The sequence below is a fragment of the Eublepharis macularius genome, chromosome 14 (assembly GCF_028583425.1).
Source record: "Eublepharis macularius isolate TG4126 chromosome 14, MPM_Emac_v1.0, whole genome shotgun sequence".
In the NCBI taxonomy this organism is placed as follows: Eukaryota; Metazoa; Chordata; class Lepidosauria; order Squamata; family Eublepharidae; genus Eublepharis; species Eublepharis macularius.
This window is the reverse complement of record NC_072803.1, coordinates 9,618,342-9,641,034: the sequence shown is the minus strand read 5'-3', so window position 1 is coordinate 9,641,034 and position 22,693 is coordinate 9,618,342. Positions and strand designations below refer to the sequence as shown.

The 22,693-nt window shown below is 45.6% G+C and overlaps 1 protein-coding gene across 1 annotated transcript in view; it reads right to left on the bottom strand.

Annotated features, from left to right (window-relative positions):
* Nucleotides 1–22,693, bottom strand: part of GRAMD1B (GRAM domain containing 1B) — a 138,454-nt gene that overhangs the window by 43,879 nt on the left and 71,882 nt on the right. Inside the window, exon 3 of the mRNA XM_054997817.1 lies at nucleotides 8,768–8,978. Within this exon, the coding sequence (XP_054853792.1) occupies nucleotides 8,768–8,978 (211 nt within the window). The remainder of the gene's footprint in view (nucleotides 1–8,767; nucleotides 8,979–22,693) is intronic.

Genomic DNA, 22,693 nt, shown 5'->3' with positions numbered 1-22,693 from the left:
CCATGGGCACCATATTGGGGACCCTTGGGTTGCACCTTCAAAGGGCAAACTAGAATTTCCAGCAAGATGAAAGCCAAATCACTTCCTTGGGAAGACCGGGGCTCCTTCACGGCTTCTCTTCCATCCTGGAATACTTTCTCACCGAAACAATTAGGAAGGTTGCTGCCTTTTGAATGCTTCAGGTGGGACGCCAAGCCCCTGGGTGATCCCAACCAACATGGGACACATGGGACCAGCTAAGAGTCTGAGCTGCAAATCAGGAAGTCCCTAGTTCAAGCCCTGCCTCTGCCACAAACCTAACAACAACAACAACAACATTCAATTTATATGCTGCCCTTCAGGACAACTTAATGCCCACTCAGAGGAGTTTACAAAGTGTGTTGTTATTATCCCCACAACAGTCGCCCTGTGAGGTGGGTGGGGCTGAGAGAGCTCCGAGAAGCTGTGACTGACCCGAGGTCACCCAGCTGGCTTCAAGCGGAGGAGTGGAAATCAAAGCGAGTTCACCTGATTAGAGTCCTGCCGCTCTTAACCACTACACCAAACTCGCTAGGTGGCCTTAGGCAAACTGCCCTCTCTTAGTCTCAGCCTCCCATCTGAAATTCAGGAATGATGACAGACTATTTTATAGGATTGCTGCAGGAATTACAAGAAACACATGTGAAGTGCTGTATTGCAAAAAAAACCCTTTACATTTGCTTAAGCACTACCACGGTTTGCACCTGCATTCTCAGCCCACCTTCCCTTCAAGCAACAAAGGACTTCATGCCTGCACTGCCGACTCAGCTTACTCCCTTGATGAGCCGGCCTCGTCGATGGCACAGAAACAGCATACTGAGCTGCTGATGAGTGGAATCACGAGCAACAGTGCTGCACAGACAGGGGCCGCCAATTCAGGGAAGCCATCCTGACCTGGCCTTGGAAGCACCCTCAACCACTCATGAACGTGTTTGCCAATTCCAGAGTCACGTCGTACCTTACTCTTCAATGCGGATTCTCCTGCTTAGCAGAGACCCTCTTAAGGGTTAAAAAAAGTCCTGCTAGATCAGACCAGTAGTCCACGTAGCCCAGCATCCTGTTTCACACAGTGGCCAACTAATTCTCCGGGGAACCAACAACAGGATACAGGGGCCAAGGCCTTGCCTCCCAGCACTGTGGTATTCAGAGGTTTGCTGCCCCTGTCTGTTGAGATTCTCTTAACTCACTGTGGCACGCGGCCACTCCATGAATCTGCCTAATTCCCTCTATGCTCATAGGCCTGTCCTGAACCTACTGTCCATCAACTTGCCTGGGTGTCCATGAGTTCTAGTATTATGGAAAAGGGACAAAGAGGTCTCTGTGCCCTTTTTCTCCACCCCATGAATGATTTTATAAACCTCTACCATGCCTTTCCTTAGAATGAAAAGTCCCTGACTCTTCAGCCTTTCCTCATAGGGAAGGGACTCCAAGGGGTGTGTGCGTGTGCGTCTTTTTCACATCGCTCATGTACAGTCATAACAAATCCACATTTGTTCTCATTCATTCCAACCTGCTCAGTGGATAAATCCGTCCCAAATGCGGCTCCAGAGAAGATTCACTACCATCAGATTAGGATCATACAGGCATCAGGTGCCCCCACTACCTTCAGAGGAAGAAGGAGCAGGTGGGAAATAGCCGGCTCCAGTCCTTTGCTTTCTCTTGCCCACCACTGCTTCTCCTGCCAGTTAACACCTTCACCTAGGCAGGAACATCTTCTTCACATGGATAAAGAATGGGAAGAATGCACAGTCCCAAACCTACTAAGATGCTTTATTCTTCCATTCCAACCAAAGGCCCTCACCTCATCCACCCTCCTGGGCTGAAAAAATGGCCGAAATCACTCAGCCAAAAACGGCAGTGGAAAGACGATGCTTTTATGAGCAGGTCCATCCCCGGAAAACCTCGGTTCAAATCTCAACTATACGGGCACGCTGCTGCAGCCAGTTCCAACTTGGAACTAGGATGATAATGGCTCTCCAGGGCAATTACGGGGATCAAAACGGATTGCAAGAGCTTGTTTTGACTTATATGCCACCCACAAGAAACCTCTGCAGAAGATGTGCCCACACTGGGTCAAGCAGCCAATATTGCATGAATGAAAACTAATCAACCCCATTAAAAACACTCCATGCCAAATGGAGGTACAGCAAAGATCCTGCCTAGATTTTAACGGTAACGGAAAGGGACAATAAGTGTATTATGAGGCACATCCTTAGCCAGTGTTGATTCATTCCGCATTCATGAGGGCTGGTGTGGTTGCCTAGTGGTTAGAGTGTAGGACTAAGACCTGGAGCGAGCAGGTTCAAATCCCTCACTCATCCATGGAAGCCCACCAGGTGACCTTGGGCCCATCACAATCGCTCTCTCTGACCTACCCTTGCAAGGTGCTTGTTTGGAGGAGGAGGGGAACGATTAAAAATAAACATAAAGATAAACACTGGGTCCCTGGCTACATCAAATTGGTTCCGTCCTTGCCTTTGACTCTCCCCCGTCATTGCACTTTTTCAGACTGCTTTGGGGGTTTGGTGATTCCACAGTCCAAGATGCAGATGCACAAATGAAAAGAAGAATAAGGAAGCCTGCAGCTGATGCCCCGTGCATAGGAGACACCGTGATGCCAGAGAGAAAAGAAAGTGAGTAAAACAGCCCTAGGCTTCTGAATGACGTTGATGAACTCTGGCCCAGCATCTTAACTAATAAGTCATCACACAAATGCACACACACACACACACAGGAATTTTCCAAGGACAACTTAGAACTGCACAGGGTAGCTGGTGAATTTCTGAGTCGGTGGTGCATGCGCCATAAGCACGCACTCTTCATCTGTGCAGATAGTGCACAGATAGATACACACTCTCTTTGCGAGTAGATGCACACACTTTGGGACACGCCTTTCTTCCTCCTCCTCCCAGTAAATAGCCACTGTCATCTCCACTCCAGTGCATCCAATCAATTGCTGCATCCATGTTATCTGGGACTTTTCAGGACCAGTCTGAGGACTATTGCGGCATGAGAGCAAAGAAACAATGGATTTGCTGCAAAGTACTTATTGCAAAAAGATACTTGTTTCTTTCTTTGACTACCAAGTCACAGATTTCTCATGAGAGCTTCATAAATCCAAGTTAAAACATTGCACTTTTGGCACAGAACTTTGTGTAAGGACAGAGTGGGCACCTCCAAAATGTTCACACAGTAGCTTTTTTCATCAATGCTTTCTATAGGCAAAGATTCACAAGGCTGTTTTGCATTATGAGCAAGGTCCTTGGAGAAGCATGTGCGCATCTGCATGCGTGCTGTCCAATGGGGCGGTGCAATTGGCTGCCTCGGGGCACATGTGTGTGTGAAATGTGCACAATGGAGTGGAATTTCTATCTTAGTAGAGAATCTTCCTGGGACTGCTTCCCCAAGCACTTTCGCTTCCCAGACAAATGTTTGGAGAACTCTGCTAATGGGCGAGCTCCCTCAGGTGGCAAAAATGTGTCCTGACAACAACACACAAAATATGGGAGGCAAGGGGATCTAAAGTAGGGGACATGGCACTTCAGAAGTGTCAAAACTCACAGGCTCAGAGGGGTTTCATCTCACAGATCATACACTCTTACGTGTGAGAAAGCAACACACTCAGGTTTGGTGTACTCTCTTACAAAGTCAAAGACTCTTCCCTTTTGCTTAGATCTATTATTCATGACCCAAAGAGAGACTACAAAAGTGTACCACGTGATGTGATACACTGATAAGCAGCAAGTTAGCCATTCAGTTGGGAAAACCACACATGTCCACCTTTTCTGCAGTGTCCCTGGCAGAGGTCAAGGAGACTCCTTCCGGATAAGAAATGGGTTCTAAAAGGAAAAGGATGCTATTAGCCCAGTGAGCAGCCCTGGACTGCCCTTCTGGCATTTTGATGCCCAACAGGTCTTAACCCTGACCTAAAGGGACAATGGATTCTTCCAGGATCAAAAGAGGATCTCTCTCTGCTCTGTTCTATACATTCAAAATTTTGAAAGAGAACAGGATCCAAACCAGGCGCAAGGAAGACTTTCCTCTCTACTCCACACAGAATAGTTTTCCGTTGCCCTAGAAGGCTGGACCAGAATCAACAGGATGAAACTGAATCAAATGAGTTTTCAACTAAACATTAGGAAGAACTTCCTGACAATTACAACAGTCCCTCAGTGGAACAGGCTTCCTCGGGAGGTGGTGGGCTTTCCTTACTCAGAAGTTTTTAAGCAGAGGTTTAGATGGCCATCTAACAGCAGTGCTGCTGATTCTGCGAACCTAGGCAAATCATAAGAGGGAGGGCAGGAAGGGTTACATCAGTGCTTAGTTCTTGTGGCCCGTTCTGACTCACCCAGGGTAATGCCGATCGCCACTTTGGGGCCAGGGATCAGTTTGGCTAGGGATCCTAACAGTGTTTTGCCATCTTCTGGGCATGGAGCAGGGGTCACTGGGAATGTGAGTGGGGAAGAAGTTGTGGATTTCCTGCACTGTGCAGGGGGTTGGACTAGATGACCCTGGAGGTCCCTTCCAACTTATGATTCTCGGTTTAAATACCAAAAAAAAAAACTCCTCTGCTCTGTATCTCTTCATTACATCAGGCCTGAGAGTACTCTATGTGCTTCCTAAATGTCATTATAGAAAGATTCTTTGATCTGATGTTAATTCTCTTATGAACCCACCATCCCATACAACTCTTTCAACAAGATGTTATCCTGGCTCCCTAGTCCTTTCTTAGTTTGCAAATATACACAGTCCTTACAGAACTCCTGCTTGCCGCTTCCGCTCCTGGAGTTTTCACCCATTCTTCCCCAATTTTTCTCTAGAGAGGAGCCTGCAACATCACAGTTACTTCCACATAGCAAGGATAAGGGGCCAGTCACAGAGGCTCCTAGGGCAAACAATTCAACTTTGAAAAAAAATCAGTAAGAAACTGGGACACGGGCACGGGTTTAGGAAATGGGAGAATGGACGACTCCACGCCTTAATTTCCCAAAACAAACTCATCTCAGACGGGAGTTCATCGAAGCAGAAGCAGTAAAACCAGAAAAATCCATATATTTATACTTCTGTCTCCCTAAAGGTGGTTTTGCTTCTTTTGATAGTTTCCATTTTAACTTTACCCTTGCGACAACTTTGCTGGTTTATCAATTAAGTGTATTTGGCAGTATGCAAACCCTGCACCCAATTTATCACCCTCTTGATCTATAACAAATGCTCCAGACATTAGTTGTCGGGATTATTTGTGATTCCTACATAGTCACACAGTCAGACTATAGTAAAACTTTCCAAATGCAATCTTTCCCAAGTTTAGAGAAATTTGAGGCCGAGGGAGTTTCTTCTATTACTTTTCAAAAGGTATTTCACTTCCGGGGTGGGGGGGCCATACCCTATGACTCAGAATCTCTCTACACGAGACATCTTACACGAGGATGCTCAAGTGTAGGGAGATGCAGTGCTGGCCAGGAAACGTAGTTTAAAAAGTCGGTTTCACCTCTCTACAGGAGGGTAGTGACAGAGCTGGTGGAGATCGCTCCTCAGAGGGCTTTTAAATTTCATCTTCGCCTCCCCAAGAGCGCTGTCAATTTCACCTCCCCTTTGGGGAGGCAAAGATGAAATTAACAAACTCTCTGAGGAGTGACCTTCACTGGCTTTGTCACTGCCCTCCTGTAGAGAGGTGAAACTGAAACTATGCTTCTTGGCTAACACTGCATCTCCCTAAACTCGAGCATCCTTATGTAAGGTATCTCATGTAAAAAGACTCTCAGTCAACACAACATCAGGACCACAATACAATGAAGTCAGATAACATGTAACTTCTAGAGATGCTTTGAGAGTTAAAACCTTTGTTCAGAGATGGACCCATTTATGGTTCTCACCCATAGCTAAAAATATATGAAGGTAACGTTTTTAAAAAGGCTCAAGTGTCTTTTGCAAGTAAGAGGAGGAGATGTGCAAAATGAAACTGTAAAAGTCATAATCGTAAGTCAAGGGATTGATTTATATAATCACCTCGCCACCAATTTACATGGTGGGAGACTACACATTTCCGCCCACTGCCCCCAATGTGAACTGAGTATAAATGTGTAAATAAATGTTTCATGTGATCCTCCACCTTACAAAGAGGGTCACAACAGCCAGGTGAGCATATGACCCCAAGCAAGGTTACTAAAAAAGGCTGGAACATTAGAATGCATTCTTTAGCATTAACAACTCAACCTGTCTTCTAAATAGAGATGCTAACAAGATACAGCTATATCCTGTTCCACCACTGGCACACTCCTCTGCTGCTCCTTGGGGTGGAAAAAATAGCTCTAGAAACAGCAGCTGTAGCTATGATCTTTCGTGCAGAGCCCATGAATTCCCAGGATTCTTTGGGAAATAAGTCTCTAGCTTGGGCGTGGCTTGGGGAATGTGTGTTAATAGCTGGGTTCCTTTGAGGTCACTGGATTTGGGCTATTCTTGCTAAATGTGGTAAAAGCAGAGGGGACAACAGCCCAGCATGTTCAACTACAGCAGCTGAGACATCACTTCCAACATCCTCCCAAGGAGACCTCATGGAAACCCTGGATCTGAAGGCAACTCCCAAGTTTCCCCAGGAAGGGCTGCTCAGCTGCTGATGTCCAGCATCAAGACGGCTACAGAATAGTGGCTGGAACTCGTCCTTTCTACCAGTGGGCATCGCAAGGTTATAGAGCAGAAACAACAGATAAAAGGGTTTCTTACTCAGATCCATGCAAGAATGTCCAGGCACTGCCAGGGACATCAAGGAAAACCCAGTTCCACAGCAAAGAAGCATTTGAATACAGGAAGGGAAAAGAAGCAGCCATCAACATTCGCTTGGGAAATAACCAGGAGAATGTCGGAGGGGTGGGTGGGAGGACGGAAGGCTACACAACAGCACATGGATGGAACCAAAGGTTGATTCTACAGTAAGACGGATTGGCGAGTAGAAAGACGGCTTACTTTGGAGAGGCGCTTTTGTACAAATGAAAGTGTAGAAAAAGCATGCAGAGAAGGGGGGGAAAAAAGGAAATTAAACTTGCAGTTCAGGAGAAGAAAAGTCAAGCAGAACAGGAAACATCTCTTTCATAGATCCAAAGGACCCTGAACAAACGGACTGTTTTCTTTGTCCACTCAGTGTAGCCCTAAATCCCACCCCCTGCCCAACTGGGCACACATCACAGCAAAAGCAAAGCCAGCATCCATGACCAAGTACGCTTGTGCTTCCCCTGGAGGAAAGAGGAACTTGATCTGTGTGTCAGTGGCTGAATGCATCGATCCTCCCAGAAGCTGCCAACGACTGCTTCACAGGTGACAGAATAAGTGTGTTTTAGGAGTACTGAAAATTATTCCATGCTACAAAAAACACGCCAGCTTGTTTCATGGCATCCGACACTAACAAGGGCAGCAGTCTAGTGCTCTAGCAAACGCTTCATCTTTGCAAATTAAATCCCCACAAGCATTCTTTTCCCCAACAGGAAGCTTCAGCTACCTGCTGTAATTTCCTGCTCTGTTCGTTCATGGAGATCTGGATTTTATAAGGCCCCCCTGACTTAAAGCAACAAGACAGAGAATTATATTCAAAAAAATATAAACAGCCGGGGTACTATAAAAGAGATCACAATCCTTCTCACGAACACAGATTATAATAAATTTCCTCCTAGGAGCAACTGCCGTGTTCCATGAAGTCTAATAAATCCTACCACTTCCTTGACTGAACAATTGTCTTCCAGGAAAGAAAATGAGCTTTTTCTGCAAAATGTGGGCTCCGCATGTCAGAGCATTTCACATGAGGTGCACTGGGCCATAATAATTTAGTCTGAGATGCCACGTGGGTTCAGGACTGCAGTAGGACAGCCACTGCCGAAAGCACGAGAGGACAGCCTTATTCTTGGGTTGCGCCACGACCTCTGCGTGGAGGAAGAAGGGGCAGAACTGACACCTCCACGGCTCTACGGCAGAGATTTTCAAACTTCCTACTTTCAAGGCAATTTTTTCTACCAAGGAACCTCAGTAAATCGCACAGCACACATTTGTTGCGTGAGCAGTATGGGCCTGGCTTGCAGAAAATTACCATTTGTTCCTTTGCCCCCTTCTAATCAGCAACTAAGAGCCAAGCTACAGGAGACGAATTACATGAGGAGGAGCACGTGACGGGAGTTGCAACATTAGCCGAGAAGCTGAGTTTTAAAAGAGATCGGAAGGCTTTGTCAATTTCCCCTCTCTACAGAGCCAAGGACATGGCTGCTCAGAGGGTGTGTTAATTTCCTCTTTGCCACCCAAAGTCTCTGTCAGTTTCACCTCCCCTTCTAAGAGGTGAAGAGGAAATAAACAAACCCTCTGAGATCTCCCTGGCTCTGTAGAGAGGGGAAATTGACAAAGCCTTCCAATCCCTTTTAAAACTCAGCTTCCTGGCTAACACTGTGACTCCCTTCATGTGCTCCTCATGTAATTCATCTCTTGTAATTTAGCTCTTAGATAATCTATTCTATATAATTTAGAAACCCAGGGATTGCAATCTTCTGTTTTCTGGAAGAGGCATACATGGTAAGAAAATCAATTTCTAGACTGGGTGTGAGTGTACATGAACACGCAAGCAGATGATCACGCACCACCCAGTTATTTTGTTAGCAGAGGAGAAAGTTAGGATACAGCTGCATAAAGAACAAGTCAAATGAAGACAGCAGGGGAAGAGTGAGTGTTAAAGTGGTGATCTGTCCCCTAATGCCAAAGCTTAAACAACTGGGCTCACCTTGGAATTCTTGGCCCCACTACGACCGGACTGAGAGGAACAGCTACGCTGCACACCTTGCTCTGGCGTGGAAGGGGATTTGTCTGAAGAGTGGTCCGAGCCTTTTTCCACCATGGCGTCTCCTTGAAGGTCCTGTGGCGTCGGAGACCGGGAGCGTTTGCGAAGGATAGGGGAGCAAGCGGGAGTGCTGCGGTTCGAGTTACTGGCAGTGCTGACAGGGGAGAAAAAAGGGGACAGTTGAGTCAATAATCCTCAAAAAGAACGTGGCAAAGTACAGTTATAGCATTATGCTTAGGATGGGACATCTGTGGATCACAAAAGAAGTTCCCAGATTTGGCTGCCTGAAGGGAAGGCATACCATTCCCAAAATCAGGTCATACCAAAACTGGGTGTCTCCCACAGGAGAAATCTAAAGGAGTGAAAGGGGTCAAGACAGCTTGCACAAAGCACCACTAACGAGGGATTCAATTAACTTCCTCAACTTGATCTTTCCAGATTTATCTCCATAAAATGCTGCTGAGGGAAAAGATCAGGAGTTCCAGCTGTGTGCAGCAAGCATATATTTAATTATTTTTCTGTAAACATAAAAAACAAGGACTTGACAGTAGTTTATATACTGATTACTTCTATTTGCATTTACCTGCAGGGGGCAAATACATGTTTGATGATCCTTCTGCCATTATTTCAGTATCAATTTTGACCTCACAACTCTGAATTCAGCAAGGTACCAATGTTAGGATATTTGCAATGAGTTACTTCCCTTGACATTGATTTTCTGTTGGAGGTACCCTTCCTCTCTCTTTTTAAAAAAATGCAACATTTTTATTGCCTCAACTCTTATCCTCTAATTCCACAAGTGTGCATCTGAAAGTTAGTCAGCCAATGCCTGGGGAGCTGCACAGACAATTTTTTCAAGTTTGGTTTGCATGCATTTCTGCTATTTTATGATAGGAACTGACATGCTCATTGTTTGATGACTGTAACATCAAGCGATGGTTTTCACAGGTGAATGAGCTAGCACCACAGATAGAATTTTTGTATCATCCAAACACTGTTACAATGGATTCAGTTTGCACACCCAGCTGCCAAAATTCAAGTGTTGAGATATGCAATGTTGTACATGCACACACATGTGTATACCACATGTGTGAACCAATGTATATCTCATCTGGCACGTGAAGAATGTGCGTCGGGAGATGCAGTGTTAGCAAGGAATGGTAGTTTAAAAAGACAGAGCCAGCGGCAGAGGAAAGGCTTTGCTATACACTGTGAAGGGGCTGTGAAATGCCAGAAGGGAAACTTCAGCCCATTATAACCTCTCCAGGTCCAAACCCAGCTCTGGAAGGCAGCTTCAGCCCTTTTCCCTTCCTCACTGCCCTCTTGTTGCGATCCCACAAAATTTTAGATTGGAGAGATGAAATTGACATTACTTTCAGGGAGCCAAAGATGAAATTAACAAACCCTCTGAGGAGCGATCTCTGCTGTCTCTTTTTAAACTACTCTTCCCAGCTAACATTACATCTCCCTACACTTGACGAACACACACTGAGGCGTCTTGGGTAGAGAGACTCTGAGTTACTTCTGCTGTAGCCCTATGCAACTTCCTCACACTTCTATTGGCTTAGATTTCTTTATTTCCCTGTCAGTGCCCCGATTACAATGTACTCTTATACTCTTGTCCTCACACCAATACTGTGAAGTAAGAGAGGCAGAATGAGCCAAGTGCAATGCAGCAACTGAGCAGGGTCTCCTTGGCCCAGTGTTCCAGCCGTCACACAATACTCTCCTCCTCAAACCAGGGCCACTGGTACTCTCAGATCCAGATCGGCCCACCGTCCGCTGGCTTTGCATGGTGCTGCAGCACTGTGTCTTGCAAAGAGGGAGAAAAGACAACTGGAAGAGGGAACAACTTAACTGCTCTGCAGTTTAAGGGCAAAGCATTTCTAGAACTATCAGGAACCACCTGATACGAAACCAGGGGTGAGGGTGGGGGGGAGACACTGCCCCCAATTCTCTATACCCCTCCAAAGGGCTCCCCAATGGGATGCTTGAAAATGGCTTAAAGATTAGGTGGACCATTTCAAAGGCATTGCAAATCTCCCGTGAAGTGTTCCATACAGGCCTGGGTGGTACGTTTCTGTGCTACTGGACTATTCAGGGGCAACAGGGGTTGACCAAACATTCGGTTTTAGAACAGCCTGTGCTTATGCAATCTGGGGAAGGGTCAGGCGGGTTCCTGGCTCATGCACATTCAAGTTTTGGCAGGAAAAAGCTCTACTTGCTTACATGTAAAATTACGTAGCACATTAACTTAAGTTATGAAGTTTCTTCTGGGGGTCTTAAGGCTGCAGGAAGCTAAGCAGACATCCATAGCCCCCGTCCAGTCTCCCTAGCCCTTAGAGGGAAAACATCACTGCAACTTAGGACCTGCGACTCTCCAACTGATTTAGCATTTCCGATGAGCAACCAAAGAGGACAGAAGCAACATGCCAGTTTAGGACATGCAATGTGGCAATTATTTGCCTTCTTTCTCCCCAGCCACCCCCACCCCATCTCTCAAAACCTTTGCTGTTTCCGTTCAATCCCAGAGTTTTGAACCTGGCCCAAGAACAGCCATGACAAATGCCTTCTGCTGTTCCCATAGTAACCAGGGCTTGCAAAAGAACCAGGAATCCACGCTTGAAATGGCAAAACAGCTTGACCCACTTTGGAAAAAAAATTATAATAATGCTTTATGAGACTGGCTGTCCGGAACCCCAGATAACCTCCTGCCTGCACTCTCAAGAAGTGTTATGTCTACAACACCACCAAGGTTACACAGCTGACAATCTCTGTGAACAGTTCTAAATTCAAGGATTTGAGGGTAAAATTACAAAAATTGAGGCTTTTGCAAAGAGAAAACAAGTTCCTGGCCATCATGATTACATGATAAGAAAACCAGGAGTTCAGGCACAGCCCATCAAATAAGAGCCTTGTTTCAAACTGTACTTTCCCCCTACTTCTTAATCAACATGTTTTACATTTTACTAGAACTGACTACGAGGTCACAAAGAGCAGAACAGGCTTTTGAGTTCCCCAAAAATCCTGCTTGCTACTTTACCATTTATGAAACTGGCTCACACAGGCGGCATGACATCTGTGCCAGAATTTGATCTTAGAAGAACATCCTTGCTTGGCCTCCTTCGGCATACCTGTGACTGCTGCCTACCAAACACTAGTGCATATCTACCAATGCGCTTATTCAGCCCGCAAGATATAATTTTTCCATACCAAACTTAACAACTTTGCTTATACAGTCTCTGGAAATTATGAACATCATAGTATTGGGGGGAAGGGGTGTGTGTCACATGATCTCTTAGGGAAAGGAAGCAAGAGAGGTGAAACTGACACAGAATTAAAAAGTTCTTACCAATTTTACCTTGGAAAGAGACTTACAGTTCAATCCTAAAAAGAATTATTCCAGCCTAAGACCTTTGAAATCAATGGGCCTAGACTGGTTTAACTTCACTTAGGACTGCACTGTTAGTTGCAGAGTCCAGATGCTCTTTGAGATTTTGGGAGGAGGACCAAAATAATGCACAATTCGTGCTGAATTCTGAACAAATAGCTGGATACACAAGAAAGCAAGGAGAGGAAAAATACCATCTTTTTATGTTGTTGAGGGAGGGACAAATACATACATGCACAGATGTTGCTGGGGAAAATCTGTGGACACCTGAAACACTTCAGAGGTTCTGTGGTTTTCCAACACCACAGTGGGTAGAGCACACACTATCATTTCTTATGGTTATGAAGAGGAATCTGAAAGTATGCGGCAACACATTTAAAGATCTATGGTAAGCTCAAGCAAGAATGTGTTTGAATGTTTCCAGAAGAGATGGGACATCATCTTATACCTCCTTTCTTGCCCTGGTGACTGGAGGAGTAGCAGAAAACTGTACATATTGTGAGCACATAAACAATTTGTACAGATTGCAATATTTGGCTATTTTGAACAGAATTTTGGGGCACAAACAGCTCTGGTAAGAGATTTCCAAAGATGAATCAGCGTGCACCTTCAAGTCACAGCAACATTCAACAATCCCAAAGGAACCCTTGACAGTCGTCCGTGTACACATGGGCACTCACACTCAGAGAAAGTCAGCCCAGAGCATTTATGGCAACCACATAATTCCCATCAAGTATACATTTCAATCCCATCGTTCTCTCAAGGAGCTTGGGGTGGTAGAAAGATTTTCTTCTCATCTTCACAACAACCCTCTGAGGTAGGTAATGCTGAGAGAGACTGGTCAAAGGTCACCCAGTGAAGTACAGTCCAAATTTGCACATGAAGAAGGGTTCTGTGTAGCATAAAAGCTTGCTAGTCTTCTGACACTATTAGTTCTAACAAAGGAGAAAGTTAACCAGCTAAAACATTTTGATCCTGGCTACAAAGGATGGCAAATTTAAAGCCCATAATAAAGAAATACTGTAAAAAGGTAGAAGTGCAAAGCCTCGCAACTTTTTAAGATATTCCAGTATTATTTAAAGGTGACATTTCCTTTTTCCATCGGTATCCAACAATCCAGACCAGGAAAGGAACAGAAAACTAAATCTATTTGAATGAGCTAGGTACAGAATTCAAACTGGAAGAAGTTGGGATGAAGTTTTGAAAAATCTCTCTGTCTTTATATTGCAAAACATCAACCTGTCACTTTTAAAAGCAACTCAGGCTACAAATTAGTACGCTTGGGCTCCTGGAAGGATACATTAATATAATAACGACGTTATATTAGGTGTCAATTTGGATGATTTGGCCTCCACCCTCCATAATTGTTGGTTTTGAAGTGAAGTGCTGAGAGCCACACTGACATTTCCAAGAAGCTCTAACAACCAACAGGGAAAAATTCTAATTCTGAAATCTGCAGCCCTCCTGACCAAGGACGACCATCAAACCCAGGGACATCACTCTAACATCACACGGCCTTAAAAGTTATATATTGTCCTCCAAATTATCTAATCTTTCTGTTCTGCATTTGCTTATGCCACTCTCCTGAGAATTCATCCTCTGCCATTCCAAAACCTGTCATACGATCCCTGGTGCAACAATAAAAAACTAACGCTTGGTGGAAAATGCCAAACGTGTTCCACTAAAGGCTTTTAACCTCTCTGCGTTGTCATCCACTCATTTACACACTGGGCTGGATACAGTCTCTCTACACAAGACCTCTTCCACGGGGACGCTCAAGTGTAGGGAGTCACAATGTTCGCCAGGAAGCGTAGTTTTAAAAGACAGAGCAGAAGGTTCTATCAATTTCACCTCTCTACAGGAGGGTAGTTTAAAAAGACAGAGCAGGGAGATGGCTCATCAGAGGGTTTCTTAATTTCAAATTGACAGGGCCTTTGCAGAGGTAAAATGAAATTAATAGTCCCTCTGAGAAGATCTTCCCTGTTTGTGTAGAGAGGTGAAACTACGCTTCCTGGCTAACATTGCATCTCTCTACACTTGAGCATTCCCATAAGTTTTCCTTCAATAGGAACTTGTTTGCCTCCTCTCTCCCCACTAAGACCCACTGATCTCAACAAAAAGCTAGTCCTGGAGGGAGAGGAGACCCCCCAAAAAATATGATGGGGGCCCTGCTGCGCAAAGGGGACATTGCCAATTTAGTCAGGATCCAACCCATTATCTCTCTTCTCTTTCTCTCAGCTTATTACAGGCCTCAGAGAGGTGAAAAGCTAGTTTGACTGGGGTGGGGGGGATGAAATATCTCTCTTGGAAGTTTTCTCTGCACCTTTCATAGCATCTCACTTCTGCCCCTTCTTAAGGAGTCTCCCAGATAAGCTCTGGCCTGGCGTTAGCTTTGCTAAGCTACAAGAATCACTGCACACCATCATTTCTGCTGTCTGACAATTAACACGGTCACACCTCTGGCTCTGAGATTTTTAACAAGGACTTCTGTTAGAAAGTCAACAGCTTGCAACACTAGGTGCCATCCATCTCTACACCTCGTCTGCCCACCAGGATCCAACTGCCACACCCTCTATTAATTCTTCCAGTGATTGGAGGAATAATTCCTTAGGCCTTGCAGTGCTAATATTTCAAAGTTATCTCTACAACAACAACAAGATTGCTTTTAATTAGCTGCAATTCTCACAATTCTTTTTTTTTTAAGTCACCAAGAAAGCAATCCTAGGCTGGTCTGCACCTAGGGCACTAGAGGTGGCAAAAGCAGCCCTGTCACTGCCTTGCCTGCTAAGGGTGTCGGGGTCTGCCACACCAAGCAGCAGCTCTAGGTGGTGTGCATGGTGCTACTGGGCAGTTGGCATCAAGCCTGCTCTTCTTCCCTTTCCCCTTCTGTTGGCAAGTTGGATCCTTATCCAGAGCTGTTTTTGCAGGGCACCATGGCAATCCACAGGCCTGGCCCCAGTGAGTGCAGGTGGAGTGGGAATGGCTTCCCTGCAGTGCAGGGCGGCAGAATCATTCACCCAGGGTGGCCAACCCTGATGGAGTTTGATACAAAATCAAGCCATGATGAGAGGCCTCAAATCTATGCTAAGGCTAATAGATGGAGGAAGCAGGGCTCATTTTGAGGGGGAACGCACAGGAACGCAATTCCAGTAGTTCTCCAAAGAGGTCACATGTCAGGTGGCCCCGCCCACCTGATTTTTGGCTGTTTGGGGCCCATTTTGACCTGGATTGGGCCCAAAATGGCCAGGATTGGTCCCAAAACAGCCAGGATCGGGCCTCTTATGGGTGGTGGATCACTCTCCCGCTCAGCAGCAGCCCAATTCTGACCATTTTAGGCCACTTTTCAGCCATTTTCAGCCCCTTTTGGCCATTTTGGGCCCAATTTCAGCCCTGAATGGCCAGGATTGGGTCCAAAACAGCCAGGACAGGTGAGGTCAGGGGGTGTGGCATATGCAAATCAATTATGCCAATGACACAATTCCGGTGATGGCAAGGGGCATGGCATATGCTAATGAGTTATGCTAATGAGTTCCTGCAGCTCTTTTTCTACGAAATGACCCCTGGGAGGAAGTAGCAAACACTGAGCCAGGTCAGAGGGAGAGAAACAAGGAAAGGGAAGGTTCACTGCAATAGTGCTATGGAAAGCTATATACATTTTTTCTCTCTCTCAGTCTAACCTACTTCACAGGGTTGTTGTGAGGATAAAGTGGAGGAGAAGAGAATGATGTAAACTGCTTTGGGTCCCCTGCAGAGAGAAAAGTAGGCTATAGCTGTCTAAATAAAATCCTACTCGGGTCTTTTCACTGGGGCTTACTCCCAGGAAAGTGGTCCTAGGATACCACTGCAAGTCATTTAGTGCCAACCCCTAATCCTTATGCTACCGTTTTGTAGACAGGCTTTCTCACATTCCAAAGGGAGTCTGAAGCAAGCAACAGTCATGCTAGAAATAAATGAAGTGATGAAAACACAAAGAAGGGGGGGTGAGACTGGGTGACACTGACTAAGAGGACTGACACAGGAGTGAATTTCCTCTGGAACACAATGCTACCAATACGGAAACAGAAGTTTCCCCAATAGATGTGTGTTATGTGCCATCAAGTCGCCTCCCACCTGTGGCAACCCTATGAATGAAAGACCTCCAAAATATCCTATTATTAACTGACTTGCTCAGATCTTGCAAACTGGAAGACGTCGATTTTCTGATTGAATCAAGCCATCTCAAACACATACAGAACAGTAAAAAAGATTTTGCAGAAGCATTCTATAGGCATTACTGCAAATTTTAGCTACAGTATTTTAAAGAAACCCTTACATCTACAGCCATGAATTTATAAGCAACTGTCTTCTTCAAGCAACATGAATGTACAGATTTTGATCAACGCTTAAAAATGTAATGAAGGGGAAATATACAAACTGAAATATAAAACTTGAACACTTAACACAGGGGAAGACTGGAAGAGAATAATGAAGTCAGGTTAACAAAACCTGCACTTAAATCAGTACACGTCCCCCTGCCCCCTTCACGGTGTACTTTAGTAGAATGGAAGAGACAGGTTCAAGTCCAGTAGCACCTTAAAGTCCAACAAATAGTGTCCAGGGTATGAGCTTTCGAGAGTCAAGCTCCCTTTGTACTTTGGTGGTGGAAAGTGCTCTCAAGTCACAGCTGACATGTTATTTTACTCGCAAATAAAGACCACAAGGGGAAGAAAGAAGTGAGAGGTGTGCTACAGCTATGAAGCAGGAGTAATGCCTTTTGAAGCTCACCTTCTCTTTCCCAGCACATGAACTAAACCATTCCTGTTCAAAAAGCACAAGCATCTGTCTATAAGCCAGTTTGGTGTAGTGGTTAAGAGAGCAAGATTCTAATCTGGAGAGCCAGGTTTGAATCCCCACTCCTCCACTTGAAGCCAGCTGGGTGACCTTGGGCTAGTCACAGCTCTCTCAGGGCTCTCTCAGCCCTGCCCACTTCACAGGGTGTTTTGTTGTGGAGATAATAATGGCATACTTTGTAAACCGCTCTGAGTGGGCATTAAGTTGTCCTGAAGGGCGGTATATAAATCGAATGTTATTATTACACTGGCCTAGGATTTTCAAATTTTCAGCCAGCCTGTTGTAAAAGAACAACATGATTTAAGTTCAGCGGCACCTCAGAGACCAACAAGGTTTTTAGGGTGTAAGCTTCAAAGAGTCAGAGCTCCCTTCTTCTGTTGCAATATTAAGTACCATTATCGACATCAGTCTAGTAATAACTGTCCCCCCCTCTTCTACAGATGTTGGTTATAGACAAAAGTTACAATGATGATGAGGACAGTGTTTAATATTAATAAGAAGAAAACATACTCCACTTCCTGCTATATGCATAGCTATCAAGGTTAACAAATATAAAACACTGTAGCACAATAAAACAATCACCACTTTGCAAACAAATGAAAGAGCTCTGTGCAATTTTAAAGCACGCATGTCTCTACATCTTGAAGGTTTCCAACAAAACACGGCATTTACCTATTCTGAAACTCACTTTAAAATAAACATGCATTTTCCAGAAAGATAGCAAAGGTTGTCAACACTTCTGACAACATTCTCTCCATGCGATTTCAGAGAGATCAAAATGGGGCCTCCCTTGACATGACCACAGCATCCACATAACTATCTTAGCTGGGCAAAGCAAAAAGTATTAACTGTGCCGGAAAAGGGCAACCTATAAGCTGCAGCAGGAATTTCATGGTACCTCAAGGTAATCTTGATCCACAGCTTTTTAGGACTTGATGTCTATATCTGAACAAAACTTTCCCTTGCCTGGCATAGCATGAGGCACCCACCTGTCTATCTTGCCTCTAACTCTTCTACGCTTCTTTGGAACCAGGCCTATTTAGAAGTTAACTGGTTGTTGATGCTTGTGGATGCACAATGGGAACATCTTGCATGGACAGACACAGAACAACCCAATCAATTAAATCTTTGCACCTTGTAATGTGGGGCAGGGAATCCTTGCTTCCCAGAAAGAGAGAGCAGGGCTTCAGGGTGTGTGCATGCGTGCATGCGCCTAAGGCCACATCCTCCTAGCAACAAGGTGGGAGAGGGTAGGGAGATTGTCTTTCCCTGGGCAGAAGGATAGAACAGGCATCTGACAACCTCCCCCTCACTACCTGCAGCTCAGCAGGATCAGCTTTCATGGGCTAGCGGAAGACACCGTGATCTTCAGCGCTGAGCCAGTGGGATCTACTCCATTTCCTTTGTAGGAGGTCATCTGACACTCCTTTCAGTTAGGATCCTGGAAAGATCAATATTTCAGCTTCTCCCCCTCCTGACCAGTCTCTGCAACCCCTCCCTTTAGTGCTGCACTCACCTTACCTTACCCTCCGAGCACAGCAGAATTTAAACTCTCCCTACAACCTACGCTTTAAAGCACCTGAAGGTCAGCCAGTGGCAAGCCAAGCCCTGAAAGGGACAGCTTGCCCCAGGATAGCACATAGATGGCCCAACACTTCATTTTTAAGGACTTGATTGGGGCCAGAAGAAGAAAGGCTTCCTGTACCGCCTCAATATCTCATTAATAGAAAAAAAGTTATCCAGAGACTGAGCCTGAAATATCTGGAGTTCAGTTCCATCCCACGGGGGTGATGCTGTGCTCCTTGGAGGGCTCCACTTCCCTTAAGCAGAGATTTATTATTTTATAACCGCAGAAAGGGGTGTGTGCAACACCAGCTTTCCTGCATGAACGACAACAAGACCAACAAAAAGCCAACAGATAAAGAGGGGAGGGGAGGAATCCTGCCGGGACGCACCTTCATCTGCTGTGTGTGTCTCTCTCTCTGCCCATGGCTTGACAGTCCATTTTTTGCCCCCACCCCACATCTCAAGAGTATAGATGGTGGAAAGAAGAGAGCTGGCCCATCAGGGGTTGACAGCCAACCCCTTTCCTGCTCTCTAGCAAGGTTGAACAAAAGGGGAGAAAGCCTCCACCCCACTGAGCTGTTGTGGGGGAAGGCGAGCAAGCGTGTGGCTAGAGAGCACATGGCCACACAAACACACACAGCAGCTGCAATAGCCACCGCATGACGCACCGATAATTCAGCCAACTCTCTGCCTTTTCATCCTCTTTCTGTTCAACAGCTAAAAACATTGCACAAGGGCGGGGGAAGGTCTGTTCTTCTTCCCAACTGGGGGGAAAAGGAAATGATTGGGGAGGGGAGGGGAATAACCCATGAATCCCCTCTCATCTGAACAAATGCTCAGAATCACTGCTTCATCATTCTGCTGCAAGAGAAGGTGGAGGCTGCTGGTGTTGTGTGTTGTGTGCTTGTGGGGGGGGGGATTCCAACCCCATCGCATCAACCGGAGGGGAAGAAATCAAGGCATCTCTGCAACATGATGTCACATTGGCTGCTTTCATGTTCAGCCTTCTTCTCTCTCTCCCCCACCCCCCACCCCCAGCCACAGAGAAAAGAAGCAGCCGCACCATCAACATGGACTCCGGATTTATCCCAGCAGGAAACGTATGGCTGGGGGGGTAGCTCTTGCTCCGGCACTCCGTCTGGTGCAAAAGGCAGCACACTCTTGTACAAAACTGCCCATGGCAAAAAGGCCGCTTGAACGCGTGCACGCACACGCACACACAGAAACACAGACAGGCACAGAGACAGAGAGACACAGACAGAGAGGCAGGCAGCAGCTGAAGGAAGAGCAGAGAAAGCACCACTAACCTGGTAGCCATTAGGGACCAGTGGCATAAAGTGGAGCAGCTGGGAGTTCATTCATTCATTCATGCAGTTGGATGGGGGGGAGAAGAGGGGGGTGGGCCAGAGAGGAGGTGGAAGGGCCGTGCCCCTCCTGAACCATCCTGAAGCCCTTCTTCCCAGGCAGGAAAGGGGGGACTTACGCCAGAAAGGAGCCCCCCCTTTCTGCAGCACCGCAGAGCTGCCTAGGGCCAGCCATAGCCGATTCCCTCCGACAGCCCCCCCTTCCTCAGCCCCAGGACTTTTGTCTGCCGGCGCTGAGCTCTCCCTGCCTCCCCCCTTCCTTCCCTGCCTCTCTCACACACAGATGCGCTCGCACACACATGCATGCGCGCACAGGGAGGCACGCACACACACAGACGCGCACGGAGAGAGCCGGCTAGCTGCCTGTTTACATAATGTAACCCTTTGGTGCAGCCAACAGCCTCAATTATTCACGCCTGCCCTGAAGGCTGGGCTGAAGGTGTTAAACAAGGGACACTGGGAGGAACAGCTGCCGGCTTGGGCATCAGGCACAGTGCAGAAACAAACAGTTCAGATATTTTGCCATTTGTTCACAATGCCTTAAAGACTCTCCAAAGCAGTACATGGGCGGGATTATTTTTTAAAATCACTTGGTGCATAGCCATTTATATAATTTTTCAAGGGGTCAGTCAGTCACTCTTCTTCTGACCAGTTCCTCAACCTTCAATTTCACTGGTAATGCAGGAAGAGACAAAACTAGCTGGAAACGCTGTAGCGTAACCCCCACCCCATCTCTTGTGCTCTTGAGACTGTGATACTGGCCATTTAATAACAGTAAAACAGGAGGGCATTCTCTCTGTAATGGGGCAGAACGGCCCAGAAGGGCACCTTCCTATGGAAGAGGGGAGGGGAGAGCGCATTGCCTTGGAGGTTTGTAATCCCACACTCTGCATCGCTTGCATTAGGCTGGCCTGGACAGTTTGCTGCTCACATTGTCTTTTAATTTTGTATTCCTAGTGCTAGAGTATTGGTATTCAATTTTATATTCCCAGTTCTATTGCACTGTTAACTGTTTATCTTATACTGTGCATTCACATTGCTGCTTGCATCATCCTTCAAATCTGTACTCCTAATCCTATTACACTTTTCATTCAATGTCCTATACTGTATGATTACAGGTTTTTTCCTCTTTCTGTAATCCACCTTGAGTCTCAGCGAGAATAAATATGCCTAATAAATAAAAATGTTACACAGCATTTAATCAGCTGCAGTTATGTTAGAGTTCCATTGGGATTTCCACCAGCAAAGATTTTCATTATGAAAGAGAGGGACCTGTCCTAAACTAACTGCATATGCACTTGGGACCCCAAATGTCAGGGGAAGCCTGTCTCATTCACCCTTCATGTGTTTGTTGCAGGAACACCAAGGTTCTTCCCCCCAAAATCAGAATACAAATAGCAACCTCACAACTACATAAAATACCCTCTGACAGAGGAAAACAGTGATCAGTGGAGCACAAGTGGAGCGCAAGTAAACAGGGAGGAATACACGCGAGTCTGTTCACTTGCCGTTCAAGTGTCATTCGTCACTTGTAGCTTGGCCCTAAGAGTATGAGTTCAGGGAGGTTTCATGGCAGAATGAGGATTTGAACTTAGAAACCCCAGATCCTAGACTGACACTGTAACCACTAAACATACTGCCTCTCTTCGTTCCTTTAATTTCAGTGCATCACAGAGCAAGCTTTAAGGTAAACATGTAAAACAATAGGAAGTATAATAATACGGGCCAGGGAATTAGCATTTTCGAATGGTCACTAGGGTGCTGTAATTACGATTACATATAAACGAGCTGCGTGGCTTATGAAAAACTCTGGCTCAAATCTCACCTTGACCATAAAGTCACTAGCTGGCCAGACATATCACTCACCCTCCCCCCAAACTATCATAATGGGACAATAATTATCTGCTTTACAGAGTTGTCACTAGGATCACTGATGTAATATAAATTAGAGCACTTTGGATAGTATAAAGTGTTCTTTAAAAACAAAGTTTCCCTGAAATAGGAACTGGAAGGGATGAAAACATGCTTAATACCAGTTTGATTAAGGGAGCTTTAACTCTCAAAAGCTGATACCCTGAAATCTCAATCTTGAAGGTTCTCAAATCTTGCTGTTCTTTTACAACACGGCTATCCACTGAAACCTTTAATACCATTGTTATCATTACATAGCATAGGTAAACATCTGGATAATCTAGTACTCTGATGTTGTATCCTGTTTCAAGATGTTGGAAACACTTTAAATTGACCCTGGCTCTTTCCCCATTTCTATCAGCATTGCACAGTGGAGAAATTACAGACCTAACTGATATGGAAGTTTAGAAACTAACAGTGCAACCTATCGACTTAACTGGACTTAGAAAGGTGTAACTAAGTTTAAGATAGCACTATTAGCAATTTAAAAAGTAGGAGATATAGTTATTGATTGTCAAATATCAATAAGCACAGGGCTTTTTTTCAGCTGGAACGTGGTGGAACGGAGTTCCGGCACCTCTTGAAAATGGTCACATGGCTGATGGCCCCACCCCCTGGTCTCCAGACAGAGGGGAGTTTAGATTGCCCTCCGCACCGCTCCAGCAGCGTGGAGGACAATCTAAACTCCCCTCTGTCTGGAGATCAGGGGGTGGGGCCACCAGCCATGTGACCATTTTCTCCGAGGGCAACCCACTGAGTTCCACCACCTCTTTTCCCAGAAAAAAAAGCCCTGAATAAGCACATTAT